This window comes from Rhodofomes roseus (assembly GCF_022264815.1).
Source record: "Rhodofomes roseus strain CIRM-BRFM 1785 chromosome Unknown C8Q71scaffold_7, whole genome shotgun sequence".
NCBI classification, from domain to species: Eukaryota; Fungi; Basidiomycota; class Agaricomycetes; order Polyporales; family Fomitopsidaceae; genus Rhodofomes; species Rhodofomes roseus.
The window spans coordinates 1,316,786-1,334,880 of record NW_025952963.1 but is presented as its reverse complement, the minus strand read 5'-3'; the positions used below and the strand labels follow the sequence as shown (position 1 = coordinate 1,334,880).

At 56.3% G+C, this 18,095-nt stretch overlaps 6 protein-coding genes across 6 annotated transcripts; 3 read left to right on the top strand and 3 right to left on the bottom strand.

The window, feature by feature from the left end:
- Window positions 1-1,542: 1,542 nt before the first annotated feature.
- On the top strand, window positions 1,543-3,553 carry C8Q71DRAFT_856609 (ras protein; the record flags this gene model as incomplete). The annotated part of the gene is made up of 7 exons (XM_047927323.1): window positions 1,543-1,551; window positions 1,605-1,650; window positions 1,700-1,774; window positions 2,884-2,965; window positions 3,018-3,211; window positions 3,265-3,383; window positions 3,437-3,553. 7 exons carry the CDS (start codon window positions 1,543-1,545, stop codon window positions 3,551-3,553), a joined length of 642 nt encoding a protein of 213 aa, XP_047780592.1.
- Window positions 3,554-3,832: 279 nt separating this feature from the next.
- On the bottom strand, window positions 3,833-7,125 carry C8Q71DRAFT_705710 (RNA dependent RNA polymerase-domain-containing protein; the record flags this gene model as incomplete). Its single annotated transcript, XM_047920458.1, has 9 exons — window positions 3,833-4,661; window positions 4,717-5,029; window positions 5,079-5,199; window positions 5,247-5,288; window positions 5,340-5,446; window positions 5,495-6,176; window positions 6,236-6,393; window positions 6,449-6,548; window positions 6,601-7,125. 9 exons carry the CDS (start codon window positions 7,123-7,125, stop codon window positions 3,833-3,835), a joined length of 2,877 nt encoding a protein of 958 aa, XP_047780591.1.
- A 763-nt stretch (window positions 7,126-7,888) lies between these two features.
- On the top strand, window positions 7,889-9,963 carry C8Q71DRAFT_832947 (Alpha/Beta hydrolase protein). The gene is made up of 8 exons (XM_047926389.1): window positions 7,889-8,136; window positions 8,303-8,604; window positions 8,668-8,801; window positions 8,971-9,076; window positions 9,196-9,286; window positions 9,356-9,492; window positions 9,552-9,712; window positions 9,773-9,963. Exons 1-8 carry the CDS (start codon window positions 7,985-7,987, stop codon window positions 9,866-9,868), a joined length of 1,179 nt encoding a protein of 392 aa, XP_047780590.1. The 5' UTR covers window positions 7,889-7,984; the 3' UTR covers window positions 9,869-9,963.
- A 9-nt stretch (window positions 9,964-9,972) lies between these two features.
- Window positions 9,973-12,655, bottom strand: C8Q71DRAFT_847359 (ribosome biogenesis ATPase RIX7; the record flags this gene model as incomplete). Its single annotated transcript, XM_047926658.1, has 6 exons — window positions 12,525-12,655; window positions 11,959-12,441; window positions 11,689-11,908; window positions 11,491-11,638; window positions 10,730-11,435; window positions 9,973-10,704 (listed from the first exon to the last, which is right to left on the bottom strand). Exons 1-6 carry the CDS (start codon window positions 12,540-12,542, stop codon window positions 9,973-9,975), a joined length of 2,307 nt encoding a protein of 768 aa, XP_047780589.1. The 5' UTR covers window positions 12,543-12,655.
- Window positions 12,656-12,710: 55 nt separating this feature from the next.
- C8Q71DRAFT_541286 (uncharacterized protein) lies at window positions 12,711-14,179 on the top strand. Its single transcript, XM_047919231.1, has 5 exons — window positions 12,711-12,760; window positions 12,820-13,040; window positions 13,127-13,332; window positions 13,386-13,536; window positions 13,596-14,179. The coding sequence occupies exons 2-5, from the start codon at window positions 12,982-12,984 to the stop codon at window positions 14,056-14,058; spliced, it is 879 nt and encodes a 292-aa protein (XP_047780588.1). The 5' UTR covers window positions 12,711-12,760; window positions 12,820-12,981; the 3' UTR covers window positions 14,059-14,179.
- Window positions 14,180-14,181: 2 nt separating this feature from the next.
- Window positions 14,182-18,090, bottom strand: C8Q71DRAFT_541289 (uncharacterized protein). Its single transcript, XM_047919232.1, has 11 exons — window positions 17,860-18,090; window positions 17,625-17,807; window positions 17,284-17,391; window positions 17,132-17,227; window positions 16,795-17,080; window positions 16,678-16,743; window positions 15,900-16,623; window positions 15,689-15,843; window positions 15,245-15,637; window positions 14,683-15,194; window positions 14,182-14,629 (listed from the first exon to the last, which is right to left on the bottom strand). The coding sequence occupies exons 1-11, from the start codon at window positions 17,890-17,892 to the stop codon at window positions 14,306-14,308; spliced, it is 2,880 nt and encodes a 959-aa protein (XP_047780587.1). The 5' UTR covers window positions 17,893-18,090; the 3' UTR covers window positions 14,182-14,305.
- Between the last annotated feature and the right edge of the window lie 5 nt (window positions 18,091-18,095).

The following is an 18,095-nucleotide window of genomic DNA, read 5'->3' as shown; positions in this document are numbered from 1 at the left end:
TCGCACCAAAGATCGCAGCTCCGGGAGTATCAAGTGGAGACAGAGAGACCACAGGGTTGGCCTTGAAGGGAACATTGAGATCGATACACTCCGCCTCTGTGCAGACTAGATGCGGAGGCCTGTCGGTTTGGGATAGCTGACTCCTAAGTGCGAATACAAGTGTCCATCATGAGCTGGCGCGCGGTGAGATGATGAAGTTCAAGCGTGTGGGTAGAATGAAAAATGGGTTACATAGCACAATGCACAATTGCTCACGATCCTTCCACAGCTAGAGGTTCCCAACGGGGCTGACAAGCTCTGCATCAAGAGAATATGATGAAGGCGTCTGCCTTGCCAGAACAAGAGAGACATCTTCGATGAGCAGTGTTGAGTCCTCGCCCCAAATGATCAGAGAAGGCATTCACTGTGGTATGTAGCCCGTGCCGCCTGAGACCAATCAGCAACTCGGTCAAAGCTCAAGGTTGCGTCAACAGTGAGAACACTGACGTGTATTGTGATAGCGCAGTACGCGTGTCCCGAGTCAATAACTGGGACATGCTGCACAACTTGACTGCTAGCGTTCTTTCCGCCGCTAGGAAGTGACTGGCCGGGCCGATGTTGGATGGGCTGTTGGTATGCTACGACTGCAGCTCACTTGAGTTCGCGGCCATGCACAGGGCGCGGAAGGGAAGGAGGCACAGTGGTTCTCATGTCTTCATCATGGCGCTTTGCCCGCATCACGAAACGAGGCGTAAGAGATGTCTTCAGCGTTCAGTCCTTGTCCGCACAATCAGAGCAGACATCCATCTCGGTGTAAATTCCGTACCGGCTCATATCGACCAGCAGAGCAGTCAGGCCTGAGCATGATTGTGATTCTAGGAGTACCATCCTCAGATGACCATCGCTGGTGACCATCGAGGGTGGGGACCTGCACACTGCAGTTCCAGCACGAACAGTGTGACCAACTAGGGCGAGCATATGATAGTCAGCGAGATCGCGGTGTCGAGAGACGGTATCAAGACCTCTCTGCTGACGGAGACCCCTGCAAAACCGTAAAGGAATCGTGTTATAGATCGCAGCTCGAATAGTAGCATGGAGAGATTGATTGGGACCGGTGGTGTCGCATGTCGAGCGTCAAGAGACCCTCATAGCCTCTGTCGGTTCTCAGGAGCGCGAGACGTGTATGGTATTACGAACAAGGGTACATTGCGCACCGCAAATGAGTACAGACATACCGAGGAAACCTCTCGCGACCACAATTCGACCTCCGGGGTCCACACCTCCGCCGTTGCCCTGAGCTGTACCCGCAACCTCGCTGTGCTGGACAGAGCCATCCTGGGCAGCTGGCAGACGTGTGGGAGAGGTGTCGTGTTTGTGTTGGACAGATGTGGGCGAGATGGGAGGGATGATGGAGGAGGAGGCGCGTGTCCGGGAGAGACATTTGGCCTTGTTTGGCACGTGCCGGCTACTTAGGGACAAGTGCGTCCGCGACCAGTACAGCGGATCGCCCCTCCTCGTCGCCCTCGCTGCTCCTTCCACCCTTCTCCTTTCTATCTTGCAGTTATGTCTCGGGTAAGAACGTTATACGATGCGAAGAGGGCATTCTGAACAGAGCACCTGAACAGGCACAGTTCTTGCGGGAGTACAAGCTCGTCGTCGTCGGCGGTGGTGGTACGTCGACACTATGTTCGCTCCTAGTCTTCGTCTTATCGTGCACTAGGTGTCGGAAAGTCTGCATTGACGATCCAGTTCATTCAGAGTCACTTCGTGGACGAGTACGACCCGACCATTGAGGGTGAGTTCTTCCCTTGGCCGTCATCATTATGTCACTGGTTCGCGATGGGTGTGAAGGTGACTTCACAAGCGCGTCTGTTGTTCATAACACGCCTTGGGGTAGTCGAGAGACCTGGTGCTGTGACAGGGGTTGGCAGCGCGTTGAAGGCGACTCGGACGCAACTGCACAGTGTGCATGTGCGGTGAGATCGCACATGACAGTACCCCACTTGCTTCGTCTGTTATGTCGAGTTGTAGCACACAGACCAAGAGACGGTCCGTGAGGCTTTCTGCGCCAACCTACACGGAGATGAGGTGGACTGGGCGGACAGGACAGCGTTGGTTCCTGACGGCGCACTTGACGGCGCTGTTCGCTCCTCGGGGCCGCTACGGTTCCCTGCCAAGATGGTGGTGGATTGTCAACGGAACCGCGCTTGATGCTGCTCGCGAGCGTCTGCTAGGCCAGACTCTCAAATCTGTCCGGATAAAATCAGGCCTCGGCGAGTCTTGTCCGCTCATCAGGCCTTGGTGGTATATACAGGATCAGGCCTCGTCAGCCATGCAATTCATGGTAGATGTTGGGCAACTGAACACCAACGATGCGCGGACGGGGTGGCCATTGGTCAATGATCATGCCAGCACTCGTCCCCGTCGCGCACAGCGCGCTATGGCTGCTCGGCATTCACTGTCAGATCCCTGGAGGGAAGCCATGACGCCGACCTCGCACATGCAGCGGACGTGTGGTCAGCTACAGGCTGTGTTGCGACACTACATAGACGGTTGAGGCGTCCGGACAGGCCTTGCGGGGCTGGAGGAACCATGTCCGGATACTGGCACAGGCCTCCGTCCGCACGAACGTCAATTCTGTCCGGATGGCATCAGGCATACCTCCCTCAAATCGTCGGAACCTGTCCGGATTGGGGTCAACCCTCTCCCAGTTGATAGGGGTCCTGCCGTACGTAGGCCGGATTATCCGTAGTATCACCATACGGGGGGCTATTGCGTTTCCTCTGCCATCGTCATGCACCCGTTCCGTGTACTCGTGCTGTATGCCTTCTATACCGACGTGTCCTTCCAGAGCCCTTCGACACGATGCTCTTGACTGGTTGGCTGACGTCTTCTCCCTCACAGACTCGTACCGGAAGCAATGTGTGATCGACGATGAGGTTGCTCTGCTGGACGTGCTCGATACTGCGGGTCAGGAAGAATACGGGTACGTCCATCTTTCGACCGTCACCTACCATCCACCCACACTCGTTCGTCAGAGCGATGCGCGAGCAATACATGCGCACAGGCGAGGGCTTCCTGCTCGTCTACTCGATCACGTCACGCCCGTCGTTCGAGGAAATCAGCACATTCCACCAACAAATCTTGCGTGTCAAGGACCAGGACTCGTTCCCCGTCGTCGTCGTCGCGAACAAGAGCGATCTGGAGTATGAGCGCCAGGTGGGCATGAACGGTGCGCCTGACTGCTGTTCTTTCGTCTGGCTGTCTGCTTACTGGCCCACGTAGAGGGCCGCGACCTCGCGAAGCACTTCGGCTGCAAGTTCATCGAGACGTCCGCGAAGCAGAGGATCAACGTCGACGAGGCGTTCTGCAGCCTTGTGCGTGAGATCAGGCGGTACAACAAGGTACGTACGCCGTCGCGCTATACGTAGCACTCTTCATGACGAGTCCTTCGTAGGAACAACAAACGGGTCGCCCGGGTGTGCAGCCCAACGCACCTTCAGCACCCGGCGTGTACTCTGGCAAGGACGACGACGGCGTCGGTGGGTGCTGCTCCGGCTGCGTCATCCTCTAGGTTCCTTGCTTTTGCTTCTGTGTACCCCTCGCCGCCTACCCCACAGACACACTACCCTTCCACGCCGTTCCGTACTCTATACCGCTGCCTGCCGCTCGCCGAAGACATGTTACCCCTTTAAACATTTGAACCTTAACCGTCGTTGTTGCTATACGTTTTGTTGAAGAAGTTTTTCCCTGCATTGATTAAGCTGGAATATAGAGCGGTTTGATATCTCGTTATGAACGCTTGCGTGACCCCAACTCGAGTTGAGGGTTAGTCCGTCTGCCTCCCTTGCCGTCATGTCCCTTTCACGAATGACCTAGGGATCGTCATCTTGTAGTAAAACTCCTCCATCAGCGTCTTCCCACCACCTAGCGCCTCCACCTTAATCTCGCACAGTGTGCGCATCGCGACGTCCCACGGGAAGCGCGACCACCCGCCCCGCGAGCGGTCGCGGTCGAGTATGTACGCGTACGATGCGCGCAGCCTGCGTATCGCGGGCTTGTCGAAGCACAGGAGCGCGCTGCCGTCGGGGAGCGTGGCCGGCCCGTCCTCAAACATCCGCGAGAGCTCGCGGAAGATGTCCTGGCGCTGTTCGATCGGGAGGTCCGTGAACGACGCGCCGCCCTTGCTCTTCTTGCTGTTCGCCCGGCTGCGGCTCTGGCGCTGCCCGTGCATGCTCTTCACCTTCGCCATGTGCTGCGTGTACACCACGGCGACGTGCGTGGCGATGGCGTCAAGCTCCGTCTGCATCCAGGTGTCCCCGCGCGTCGTCGCGATCTTCTGCGCGCGTGTGACGGTGTCTTGCCATGGCGCGGCGAGGTGCTCGTCGAGGGGTACTGTGGTGCCTGGCTCCTTCTCGGGGAAGATGGTGTCGAGGCTCTTGTCCAGAGTGTTGCACTGCTTCTGGAGCTCGCGGTGGAGGAGCTCTAGGGTGAAAGGTGGGAGTTCTGGATTTCGTTTGGCAGGGATTTCATCAGAGCCAATGTGCTCATTCCTACCCCTTGATGGTCCCTGGCTGAGGGTCCAGGGCATTGGGAGAGAACTGTATGCCTTCCTGTGCTCCTCAAAGACTTTTCTTGAGACAGTGATGCCTGTCTTGGCTCCATCCAGGACATTGGTGAACCTGTAAACCTCATTGAGTAAGGTGTGAGAGTGGTCATTGAGATTGATAGACTTACATGTATGCAAGGAAGATGGTATCTGGATGTGAGTACCCATTCTTGTACACTGAGGCTAACCACCAGTTGGAGTAGGTACCAACCCTGGAGACATTTTGCAATGATCCAAGGAGGTACTTCTGCATCTCAGCAAGTTTGTCAGCCTTGCTGCAACCTGAGGTCCTCTCTAGAAATTGTGGGACTGTCTCAGGATTTCTGCTGAGCACAGCCTTGACTTGCTTGGGTTCTTGAGCATATTTTGGGTTTGCATTGGTGAATGAGGAGACCACAGATGGGTCCCAGAAGACCTCCAATGTGTCTCCATCATAGTCACCTATTCATTCCATGAAGCCAGCAGTAGGGATACAAGTGAACAGACTCACCTCCACCAGTCATACTGGCTAGATGTTGATTCAGTGGCTGGCCATCATAGAGATGGTTCTTTGTTGATACCACAACAACATCTACATAGTTGCTGAGCTCTGCTCTATACACAGCAGTGACCTACAGCATTCTTCAGCCTCAGATGCTACCATGGTACTTGAACTCACCTTTTGGACATCTGTAGGCAATTTGCATGGATGTCTAGTAACCTAGCAGGAAAGCATTGAGAATAAAGTCCATGATAAAGCATACACACTCACCAAGACCTCTCCTAGCACTAGATCTGTTTGCATGCCATCTTGGTCCAGTAAGTTCCTGGATGAACTCTTGACATGGACCTCATTGGGCTCCAGTACATTGCAGGGATCTACAATGGTCATGTTAGATAATACATATATGTCAATTGACAACTCACCTGGTACAACAAAGGCTGTACATGACATGGGAACTGCAATATGGCACTTATTCTTGCAAGACTTGATTACCATCTTGACACAATGCTTGAGCTTGGAGGCCAGCACTGGGCATGTGTCAGGAAGGAAACCAGAATCAAGCAGGACAAGAGCAGTCTCTGCAATGGTAGAAGGGCATCCACTAGTTGGATCAGCCCACCATGCAACAGACTGCTCCTTGAGCACATCATCCAAGTTGTCCAGCCCATCCTCATCTAGGGCCTCATCCTTCCCCTCATCTACATCACGGCTGGTATAGCCCTTTGCACGAGCAGTACCAGCAGCCTCCCTGACAAGCCTCTGTGTCGTCACAGACTCAGCAATCCCAACATTTCTGTACAGGGAAAACACAGAGGCAGGGGAGGTCCATTGTGTGAGACCATCCACCCTTGCCTGCAAGTCGTCCTTCATCAGCTTGACAAAGGCTTGGAGTGGAACCCCATTCTCTGCCAAGTTGATGATGGTTTCCTCTGAGAGACGAGAGGGGGTACTCAGCCTGGAAGGCTTGATGATGTCAATGGTCAACATTGCTGGGTCAATGGGATTGCCCAAGCCTGAGAGGTCAATCTTGATCTGAGATGGACGGAGGGAGATATGGAAGGGTGTGTTAGGCATTGTGTGTGCAGGGTCTGTCAACAGGAGGCCCTAGGTCCATATTTGGCATGCTGAGTAGCTCATAACAAGCCAGATAAGCATACACATACCTTTGCACCAGCCAAGCGCATCTGAACAGCAGTGGGTATATCAAGCCATCCCAGCTGCTGTGTGAGTGCTCTCAACACATTGTGGGAGGTCAGTCCACACCCATCTGTCATGACCATCTGACTGGGCACTTTGCCTTGTCTCTTGAAGCCAGGACAGACTGAAGATACATGATGAATCCTGACTTCACAACAAGAGGATGAAATATTACATACCAATGTCATTGACTTCCTGGATGCATTCTTCCTTCACCTGGACACCAGGAACTGAATTGGACAGCCCCAGAGCAAACCGGGCAGCCCATTTTGTCATACTCTACAAATGCACTTCAAATGAGGAAATAAACATGAATGAATATCTTGCTCACCTGTCCCAAGTTGTGATTGAGGTTGTTGTGCCAGGATAGGAACTCCTCTGCAGTGAACTCAGCAGTAGAGCCTGGTGCTACAGTAGGTACAGTAATGGAGCTGCCATCCCAGCGCTCTACAGTACGAAAGAGGAAAACATGACCATCTTTTGCATAAAATGAACGAAAGACTGAATGGTGAATGATGAATGGCTGTGTAAAGTAAGCAATGAGGTTGTCTGGGCCACTGATACTACTGTCAACCTCCCATCTAACATCATCAGGTATCCGGACACGAAGGAATGTATGTGAACCAAACCGGCGTGCAAACCGATTCGAGGAGCCCATAGCTGGTGACTCAAGTTTGATGTCAAATGGAGAATTACCAAGTGAAGAGCACTGAAGTGTTGCCGTGAAGTGCACACGCCCACCAATCCATCCAGGGTTATCAGCAGAGTGACCCACACAGCTGTATGGATCTTTCCAGAGAGCATATTCCTCTTTGTCAAGTTCCTTCCATGGCAACTGAGAACACTCAATCAGCATAATGACTGACAGAACATGAGGTGCTATGCATACCCTGACTTCCTGCTCCCTCATTGAGATGGTTGAGTTTGTCGGGGACTGAAGGTTGAGGCATGCGTGGAGCGCAGGGACGCCCTGCACGTTCGACGAGGCGGTCAAGTGATTGACCTTGTCAGCAAGCAACTTGCTGCTGCCCTTAAGCAGACCGGCAGAGCACAGCCGGGCCAATTCCCATTGCACGCCGAAAGGGAGATGATCGACTGACGCGCCCAGTATCTCAGCCTACATGCAGTCAGCAAAACCCAGCGGCAATGTCAAGAACTCAACTATTATGACAGGGGTCGTATGGGACCCTGTGTGCACCTTTTGCTTGGAGCTTCGGGAGGGCGTGGTGCCCGTCGACGGACGGCTTTCCGACCTCTGACGCTTGCCCAGCGTGACAGTGACATCAGCATCTAAGAGACATAATTCAGCGGCTGGCAGTATTGCTGGTGAACGGCGTACTCGCCTGGGATTTGGCCAATAATCGGGTCAAGATCTTCCACCTCGGAGAAGTAGTGCGAGCTCTATTTCCGACGTGGGCGTTGACGGATCGAGCGCTCAGCCAAGGCGAAAGGAATACGAATATTGAGACTCACTGAGGCTTGTGAAGGGGCTCGAGGCTGCTCCGAGCCGTCCAACGGGAGGTTTTTGACGTCCCAGGGTTCCGTAGCCATCTGGATGCGTGCACGACGAAGAGGCGGCTTGGACGCTCGTGGCAGAGAGTCGGCGGCTCGACGCCTTTCGTATTTGGCGGTACATCGCTCTCGGCGCTCAAGCGCTCACCGTCAGTCACCCGTCGACACTCTACCTCTACATTCCATCGCCGCGTAAGACTCTCATGTCTGACCTCTACCGCTCTGCCCTCTCAGCGCGGATCTCGAAGCTGCCCATGCTACCTCCGGAGCCAGACGAGGACGACGAGGAGTCCGAGGCGGCAGATTCGCTCGGGTCGTTGCCCCCACCTGTAGCAGGTATCGGCCCGACTACAATGTAAGTCCTCCAATCGAACTAGACTGGTCAAGATGAGTGTGCAGATACCCTGGTCCCAGCGCGCGAGATAGGCCGATAGGTCGCACGACCACGCATCGCTAGTGCCTCTGCAGGCTCTCCTACCCATCTTAACATCTCCCCGCGAAACTGATTTCCGTTCTGACAGGCCCGGCACCCGCGCGTACGCCTCCGCACAGCGCAAACGCGCCCCCAACCCCGAGCTCACGCCGCTCTCCGCGTCCGCCTACTTCGCGCAGGCGACCCAGATCGCCGTGCCCGACTCGGGGCTCGACGTCCGCGCGTACTACACGCCGCCGCGGGTCAGAGAGGGCGGGGAACCCGGGACGGTGATAGTGTGCCACCACGGCGCGGGCCAGTCCGCACTTACGTTCGCGCTTGCGGCGGGGGAGGTGACGGAGCTGAGCCGCGGGGAGTGCGGTGTATTGGCATTGGATTGTAGGGGACATGGTGAGCTGTAGTGCCTGATGTTATTTTTGTCTTCGCGCTGAAGGAGAGTGTTTCGGTGTGTAGGGAAGACGGCCACGACGATTCCGAGGCCAGGTCCTGAGGGCGGCGAGGACTTCTCGATCGAGACGCTGACGAGCGACTTCGTGAACACTTTGAAAGTGCTGTATCCTGATCCTGGCGCTGCACCGTCACTGCTGGTACGTCCTCGCTTCTTCTTTACGTTAGGCACATATTGCACGATGGCAGTTATGCCCTGCCCTGGTCGCTGCACGTCACTATCCTACCCGCCCTTCACAACCCCACCATCTGATTATGGTCTACACCTGCATACATCCCCCGGAGGGTCTACTGACCTTCGTGCCATAGCTCTCCGGCCACTCTCTCGGTGGCTCTGTGATCGTGCGCGCATGTCCCTTGCTCCAAGACCTCAAATACCGTCTCGCAGGTGTTGCCGTGCTCGATATTGTGGAAGGTACGCGTTACCATGCACGATTGAGAACTCCACACTCACTGAGTTCGCCTGGATACAATCCATGACCACAACCCGCGACCCATACACCCATTCGCATGACTGCTCCTCATACAACGCAGAGTTCACCCTCGAGGCGCTCCCAATGATGCACTCCCTCCTCGACGCGCGCCCCGCCGGCTTCGGGAGCCAGGAGGAAGCCATCGAGTGGCAGTAAGCATTCCTACCCTCGCCCCCATCATCGCCCGACCGCCCCAGACCCTAATCGAATCCCCCACCCAGCCTGAAGACCAACGCTGTGCGCAACCCCCTCTCCGCGCGTGTCTCCGTCCCCGCGATCATCCAGCCCGCACCCGAGGGCACGTCCCCGGCGTGGATCTGGCGGACCCCTCTGCGGAACACCGCGCCCTACTGGACGAGTACGTCCTAGCCTTGCTGAAGGTGTGGGTCGATGTTGATACTGATGCGTGCGCTATAGGCTGGTTCACCTCGCTCTCGAAGCTCTTCCTCACTGCGCGGACGGCGCGCCTGCTCGTGCTCGCGGGCGCGGAGCGGCTTGATCGCGAGCTTATGATCGGCCAGATGCAGGGCAAGTTCCAGCTTACGGTCGTTACCGGGGTGGGGCATATGCTCCAGGAGGTACGACCGCCCGCCTTCCGCAGCAGATTTGAGCAGAGCCTGACAATTCTTATGGCGTAGGATGATCCAAGGAAGTTGGCTGAAGTGCTTGTGGAGTTCTGGAGGCGGAACGAGAGGGTTGTACCAGCGGGTGTCAAGAAGGTGGGAGAGCGTTAGACCAGACGAAGATGAATCAACACTGTACCTAGTATCGCACAACACATGTATCTTACCATATGCACAGCACAAATGTACTCTACATTTTATCGACATCTTGCAATCTAGCTCTCCTGCATGCCTCCGCCCTTGCCTTCTTTCCCTTCGTCAGTCTTGACACCGACAGGCAGCCCGCTCCCGCTCAGCTTCACCCGCAAGCTCGCATACTTCCGCCGCTGTGCCGTGCTCACGCTAGGCTGCACCTTCTCCAGCGCTCTCTCAAAGTCTGGGACGCCAACGACGATCTTCGGCTCCTCGCCAGCAGTCGCCGACCCATCCGCCTCCATCTGATCTAGCGCGCCCAACGTCCTTCGCAGCGCAGCGACCCCCGCCTCCCGCACGACGGCCGCAAGGTCCGCCCCGCTATACCCCTCTCCCCTCTCCTTCACCATCCTCTCCACCTCCGCCCTCTCCGACTCCCCACCAAGCGGGACCGCCCTCATGAGCGTGCGCACGATCTCCGTGCGCTCCTCTGCGCTCGGCAGGTCGACGTACAGGAGCTTGTCGAGGCGGCCGGGGCGGCACATCGCGGGGTCGATCATGTCGGGGCGGTTCGTCGCGGCGATGACGTACACCGCGCGGCGCGCGTCGAGCCCGTCGAGCTCGGTGAGGAGCGTGTTCACGACGCGCGCGGACGACTCGGACAGCGCCTCGTCCCGCCGCGGCACCAGCGCGTCGAGCTCGTCGAAGAAGATCACGCATGGCGCAGAGGCGCGTGCGCGCGAGAAGACCTGGCGTACGGCGCGCTCGCTCTCGCCGACGTACTGTCGCGGCGTATTGGTCAAATTGTGCGAAGACTGGATGAAGACCAGAGGTACCCACCTTGTTCAACAGCTCCGGCCCCTTCACGCTGATGAAGTTCGCCCTGCTCTCGTTTGCGACCGCCTTCGCCAGGAGCGTCTTGCCGCAACCCGGCGGGCCCCACATCAGCACGCCGCACGCCCGCTCCACGCCGACGCTCTTGAACAGCTCCGGCCTCCTGATCGGCTGCACAATCGCCATGTGCAGCTCCTCGCGCGTCGCATGCAGCGCACCAACGTCCGCCCAAGTCACGTCGGGCACAGTAGTAAAGCCCTCGCGCTTCGCGGAGGGCTGCACCTGCTTCAACGCGGCGTGGAAGTCCGCGGAAGTGATGTAGAGTGGAGACAGCTCGGCGGGCGTGAGCGGAGACGGGTGCGCGCGGAGGAAGTGCAGGATGGACGAGGCGGTGGGTGTCGCGAGGTCGATGTTCGCGAAGGGCACAGGCTTGTCTGAGACTGTGGGAGCCTGTGTCTCGACCTCGATGGCTGGCGTGTCCACCTGCATCGAGACATCGCCGTCTGCGGACGCAAGCTGCTGTTGTACATCCTCCGAAAGCACTAGCGTGCCGTCGGATATCTGCTGGAAGATGCGCTTCACAGCAATGATGCCGGCCGCGCCTGTGAGCGCGGTGAGGTCCGCGCCGACATAGCCCGGGGTTACTTTTGCGAGTGCCAGGTAGTCGAAGTCACCTTCGAGTCTTAACTTGGAGCATAGGACACGTAGGATTCTGCACATATCATGATCAGCTACGCAATTGTCGTCTCGCGTCTCAAGACACTCACTGTGCTCGCGCTTCGTCGTCTGGCACACCCATGCTGATTTCGTGGTCGAAGCGACCCGCTCTGCGCAGGGCAGCATCCAGCGAGTCTGGCCGGTTGGTCGCGCCGATGACAATTACGGGCTTGCCGTCCGTCTTGTCCCAAGACATATCTGGCAAGCGTGTTCAGAGCGGCACGTAGCGTACATGAGGAAAGACATACCATCCATGCACGTCAGGAACTGGGCGACTATTCGTCTCTCCATCTCCCGCTGCGCGCTCTCGCGTTTCGGAGTGATAGCGTCGATCTCGTCAATGAAGAGAAGGCATGGTGCTACTCGCTTCGCCTCTTCGAATGTGTCTCGCAGTGTCTTTTCAGACTCGCCGGACATCCCAGAGACGACTGAGGGGGCGGAAACGCTGATGAAGGGAACGCCGAGTTCCTATACGCCTCATGAGGCACAATCCCGCGCATGTGTTACGTAGAACTCACCCCAGCGATGGCATGTGCTAACAGTGTCTTGCCGCACCCTGGTGGACCATGCAGGAGCACACCCCTCGGAGGCTGTACTCCGGTGTGAAGGTAAATCTCAGGGTGACATAGAGGCATCGCGACGAGCTCAAGCATCTTCTCGATGCATGCGTCCACTCCGCCGAGGTCCGACAACCGTGTCGCGGGCGGAGAGTGGTCCTTCGCTACGCTACCTCCGGCCTGCGACGTAAGCTTGATCCTCTTGTTGCTTTCCTCACCACCTCGCCCAACTCTTGACCGCCTCTTGCCGTTTGATGCGGGAGGACGAACATCTGAAGTAGAGGATGTTTCTCCTTCTGGGGGCGGCGCCGCCGTCGAGGTCGATGCTTCCGCATTCGGGGCATCAGCGGTGGGTGTCAGAGTCGGCTCTTCAGCGACAGCGACTGGGGGTGTCGACGCAGAGTTCAGGTTGATTTTCGGCCGTCTGTGGGTGGACCATAGGCCCTGCATTGACCGATTCAATGCGTTCGAGCCCTACCTGAATGCTTGTGAACAACCTCCACGGGTTTGACGACCCTTACACTTACCGATATCTCCGTGGCCATCTCCTACGTTTCTGCGGTGAGCTATGTGCTATGTTCAAGGAAGCAACGAGAGGTAGTGGATGCGACCGCAGACAAGAATGCCAGTCTTCGAGGCGAGAAATCTGCGATTTGGGGTCCGGCAACGGCCGCGGGATCGGGCCGTCGTCAAAACAGGCAACTCCTGCCAGTGGCACTAGCATCTTGCAACTTGAACGTATTGACGGGCACAAAGGTTCACAGTAAGCTTGTTTCGGCTAGCCTAATACTTGGTATCTAATTGCGATGGGGCACAATACAGATCAGTGATTCTGGCTAGTGCGCGCAAGTTCAATCATAGCATGCCGTGCGACTCGGGCCTGCGGCCGCAGTTTATACTTAGTACATGCACACGCAGCAGCCCTATCCCAGGTCGTCACGGTGACGTTCACTTACTCTGACCGGAACGCACGTTGTACTCGGAATGACAGGCGAAGTTGTCGTTGTTACTGGTTGCACAAAAGGGGGCATTGGACACGCACTGTGAGTTTCATCTTTGCAAGCACTCAATTCATGCGCACCGATGCGGGACGTCGCTTTTTGTTGAATTTGTATGCGAACACTGCTAGGTGTGAAGAATTTGCAGGGAAAGGCTGCAAAGTCTATGCCACGGCCAGAAGAGTGGAAGCAATAGGCGATTTCAAAGACACGCAGATCGTCCGGTTGAGGTTGGATGTCACCTCGGATGCAGACGTAGCAGATGTGGTCAAGACGGTCTTGGATCGCGAAGGCCGCATAGACATCGTTGTGAACAATGCTGCCCGTCCTCACTCAGGCATGTGGAATATGATACACTAAACGTACGAATGCCTATCTGACTCCTAACAGGCCCTCTGGCGGAGGTATCGTTGCTCGAGGCCAAAATAACGTTCGATACCAATATATTTGGTCCCTTGCGCTTGTCACAAGCTGCATTTCCTCACATGGCTACGAAGAAGAGCGGGAGGATCGTGAACATAGGCTCCATCATGGGCGATACGTAAGTGAATTGATGCCTCAGTGATCGCACTCAGCACTCAATATGAAGTGGATGCACAGGCCGGCGCCCTGGGGAGGAGTGTACGGTGCCACAAAAGCAGCACTGGCCCGCATATCCGAGATACTCTACATGGAGGCTGCACCTTTCAACATCCACGTCATGCACATTTCCCCGGGCGGCGTTAAGACCAACATCGCCATGCACGCGCTCGATCAGCTCGACCTTCCCGAGAACAGCTTCTACAAACCCTGGCTTGCCTCGATGACCAGGGCGATCGCGCATGCGGACGGGCCCCTATCTCTCACTGCAGAGCGTTTCGCACAGAAGGTCGTGAGTGAGGTGTTGAAGCCAAACCCGCCGAGATATATGACGTTGGGCGTGGGTGCGTGGCCGAGTGCGATGATCCAATGGTTACCGAGAGGCGTTTTGTGCTGGTTGATGTGGCAATTGGTTGCGGGCGAAGGCTTGTCGTTTTTGTATGGGCTAATCATGTTTCTGCGTCGTCTGCTAAGACTTGACTAGCGTGGCAATACCTAGTATCGCCATTCACGTACCCTCAAGCTGTCTGCTGATAGAAAGCATATCCATGCCGGCTTGTTCACGAGGTCGTGCAAGGTTTGCTCAGGAAGAATGGAAAACCACTCGTCCAATTCATTATACATGTCGTTATCCTCCTGCCAGGGAGGCGCATAAGGCTGCTCAGTATGACTACAATACATATTGCTCCAATAGATGATCCAGTAAATGCGACCGTCCGACTTCGATGAGATCAATATCCAGGGGCTCTAGCACCTCTCCTCCTCGGCGCTGGTCCTTTCCTAGGCTTCGTCGTCAACTCAGCCTGCACAACCTCCACCTCATCATCGTCGACGTCCCAGATCTCTTTCTTCTTCTGGCTGGTCAGCAGCTTCAGCAGCTTCTTCTTCTCCGCGTGCTGCCCCGGATCGTCATAGCCAACATGCATGCTCCGGCCTGCGGCCTGTGCGTCTGCGAGACTCATCGTTTCGGGTGTGGCAAGGACCTCCGGGCCGAAGCCGTCGAGCTGGTCCGGCCCTGCGCCAGCACCAGCAGCAGGGTTCGTGAAGGACAACGACTGCCCATCTGTAAGTGAACGGCATCAACGTGATGTGAGGCCGCGGGACATACCTTTGTCTTAGACGGGGGTCTGGCCCGCTTGCCGGCTCGAGAAGGCGCAGCTTTGTCCGAGCCCTCATCCTCCGTAGAGGGCCGTTTGCCCAACAACGACGCGATACTTTCCGGCAACGCCAGCGCGGGGCTTTTTGCGGGCTTGGTAGGCGACGCCGGCACGCTGCCAGGGGTGCTTCCGGGGTGCTTCAGCGGCGAGGGCGACTCGGAGGAAGGCACTCGTTGTGTCGGTGGTAGTGGCTGGATGTTCGCTATTGAAGGTGCGCGACTATCTTTGACGAGGACTTGGGTAGAATGCGCGGAGTCGGCGGCGGCGGAGTGGGCGAGGCCGCTGGACGTTCGGCTTGGAGGGGGTGGTGTGGATGGTGGTTTCCAGCTCTCGTCGAGAAGTCCGTTGGGCTTCCCAAATGATTCGACGCCTGACGAAGCTGCGTCTGCATCTGTGGTGGCGAACTCAGCAACACGCCGATGATTGGCAGCAGTTATGTTTTCCAACTGACCACAGGAGACACCTGTCAATGAGTCAGCACGGAACGGAACCGTTCGTTTGAACCGAACATACCGTTTGTGATGTCAGACATGGTGTCCTCCAAGTCGGCTTTCGCCTTTCCTTTGCCTTTACGATCTACCTCGGGCGGCACAACATCCCAGTCCATCTCCGCCGGCTCGGTCTCGGGTTCTAGCAAAGGTCCTTGTGCAGAGTCTGTTCCATGTTGTGCGGGAGATAGACTGCCTGTATTCGCGATCGCTGCGAGCCACGTCATATCCACGACCGGCACGTCCCATTCGACAGCTTTCTCTGCCTTGGCGCCCGTTCGGCTTGGACAGAGCAGGTGCGTTGAATGACGAGAGAAGTTGGGCGCGACGGTGATGCCGAGTGCCCTGGATAGCCTTCGTACCCAGCATGCTTCGGATTGGTCCAGACCTGAGTAGCTGAGCACAATCCGCTCGGCGCCTACGACAACGATCAGCGAGCTGTACCTCGACAGATGAAAAAGCGACTCGCCGTCTACAGGGATTGGTATGCTTAAGGGGAGGAACGCAACGTGTTCTTCGGGCAGACATATTCGCTCGTCAAATATACATCGCTCGAGCCAACACTCTGTTCTATACTTCCTGCGCTCGTCCTCGTCACCCTCCTGTCGGAAGAAGTTGCTCCCACTGCACGTACAGCGATTAGCTAAGTCAACCAGAGGACAAGAAGCAAGACGACTGACCTGACCAACCGTACGATAATGAAGTCGACGTCTTCGTCTAGCTCACTGACCAGTGTTCCCCCGCATTCCTTGATAGCGCCCTTGACACTCGGTCCTTGAGCCTCGCCCAGAGCACGGAATCTCAGGCCCTTGAACAGGGTCGAATTGTTCGATTCCTCTTCCGAACCGTCTACTGCTCTCGCCTTGCCTTTGTCATCTGTGACATTCGTTGCTGGTCGAGACGGACCTGCCCTAGAGGAAGACCCTGACGGATGGGCAAGGAAAGATGTCTGGGGTCCCAGAGCTGTCCGCTTGAACGGCTGCCTGACAGCAGCGGCATCCTTGTCTTTACCCACAGGTGCAAATGAGTTCGCTCGCTTGAAGGACGACAACGCGAGCGCGCTCGTCGACCGCCCCTTCCTCAGCTGCTCGTCCTCGATGCCCAAGCGCTGCGACCTCGCCCTGATAGGCGACTCCGCGCCGCTCGAAGGCTGTTGCACCTGCGACTTTCCCGGGCTACGGACGAGCCGCCCCGACTGCACCTCGAAGCCCCGCGGCTTGAGTAGGTTGCCCCAGATGGCGAGCATCTCTGCGGGCACGCGCCGTGCCGAGGCGACCTCCTCTTCGTCGTTCGTCGCGGCTGCGAGCAAGTCGGCACTATTGTTCTTCTCATGTTGCGGGTAAGACTGTGAACTGTGCGGCTGGGGGGAGGGCGGGGAGGACGACGGCGGAGGAGGGGTCGCACCTGCGAATGATGTGGTCAGTGTCGCGTTGCGACATAGGATCGGGATCTACGCACGTTCTGGTAGCGACTTCCGCTGGGGGCGAGGATTAGACACTTTATATGCCGATTCATCGAACCTCCCTGCAAACAGCTCAGGGTCTCTGTTTTGAGTGTAGTTATTCGTATACACACCTCCGAAGTCCAACGAATCCCAGAACCACTCTTCCCAGACGATCTGGATATTCGACTCGCCCCTCTGATTGAACTTCTCTGCATACTTCATCTTCTCCGTCTGGTCCTCGTTCGCACTCCCACAGACGAGGTGCGTCACCTTCACGGGACGCTCAATGTTCTTGACGTATTTGCCTCCGTTCTTTGTGACAAGCCGGTTGATCTCCGTGCGGCGTTCCACGTCGTCGATACCGGAAAGGCAGAGCACGACACCAGTGAAAACAGGAAGGCGGTGCCTCTCGATGCTCTGAGTTACTGTCAGCTATGCTCGGCCAAACACAGGCATAAATGAACATACCGCATGCAAATTTACATCGTCACCCTTGAGCCAGACATCAAAACTCTCAGTAATCCAAGATGAGCGCATGATCGGGATTCTGTTCTCCAGTGCGCACTAGAGCGTTTACACTTGGTTCAGGTAAGATCTGCGAGGAATATAGAGCCACCCACTCTGTACTTTGCGCTCCCTGGGTCGACGGCAACTAAATGTGTGACTCTGTCTGTGAGGTCGCCAGTTGCGAGGGCTCCAAGCTCCAAAGCTTGCTTGAACAGAGTTGTCTGGTAGATCAAGTGAGTAAGCCTCGCTCGCAATGAAATCATAAACACTCCTTGTGTAATGTATTGCTCTCCAGAAAAACAGCAATTGCCATATTGAGTTGTCCATGGCGAGTCTTGATGAGCAACACGACGAAAGAAACCACCACATGGTGCAGGATGCAGAGCGCCTTCGACGCCAATGCGAAGCGAAGAGAGGGATTGCCGGTAGTACATAGCAAGTCGATGAAGCTTACCTTATCCTCTATACCCGTAGCGCACACGACCACTCCTTTGAAAGGCCTCGGGCACAAGTCCACAGTGCTGGCCTCCTCGTCCGGGTCAAACCCCATATCACGGGTCCATAAGGGTGGTGCATCTTCGTGAGTCTTGCTCGTCCGATCTGCCGGAGCTGCTGGCCGTAACTTTACGTTCGGAACCTGCGTAGGGTTGTTGTGAAGCAGGGCTAACTGGTTGTTGGCTTGTACATACCTTTGCAGATTTATTTGTCCTCCGGCGATTCATTCCCTAGTTGATGCCTCGTATCCAGCCTTGCGTGGAATGCTCGAGCAACTTGAAGTCGCCACTGGTAGCCAGGCCAGTAGTTGAAGCTCGCTTGCTCCGGTATGAGCTTAGTGAAGATACAAACAGCCAGCTATCTGTCAGAGTGTATAGCAACGCGGAAAAGGGATAAAAGGGAGACCAGAGTGGGTGTTGAACGATGTGAA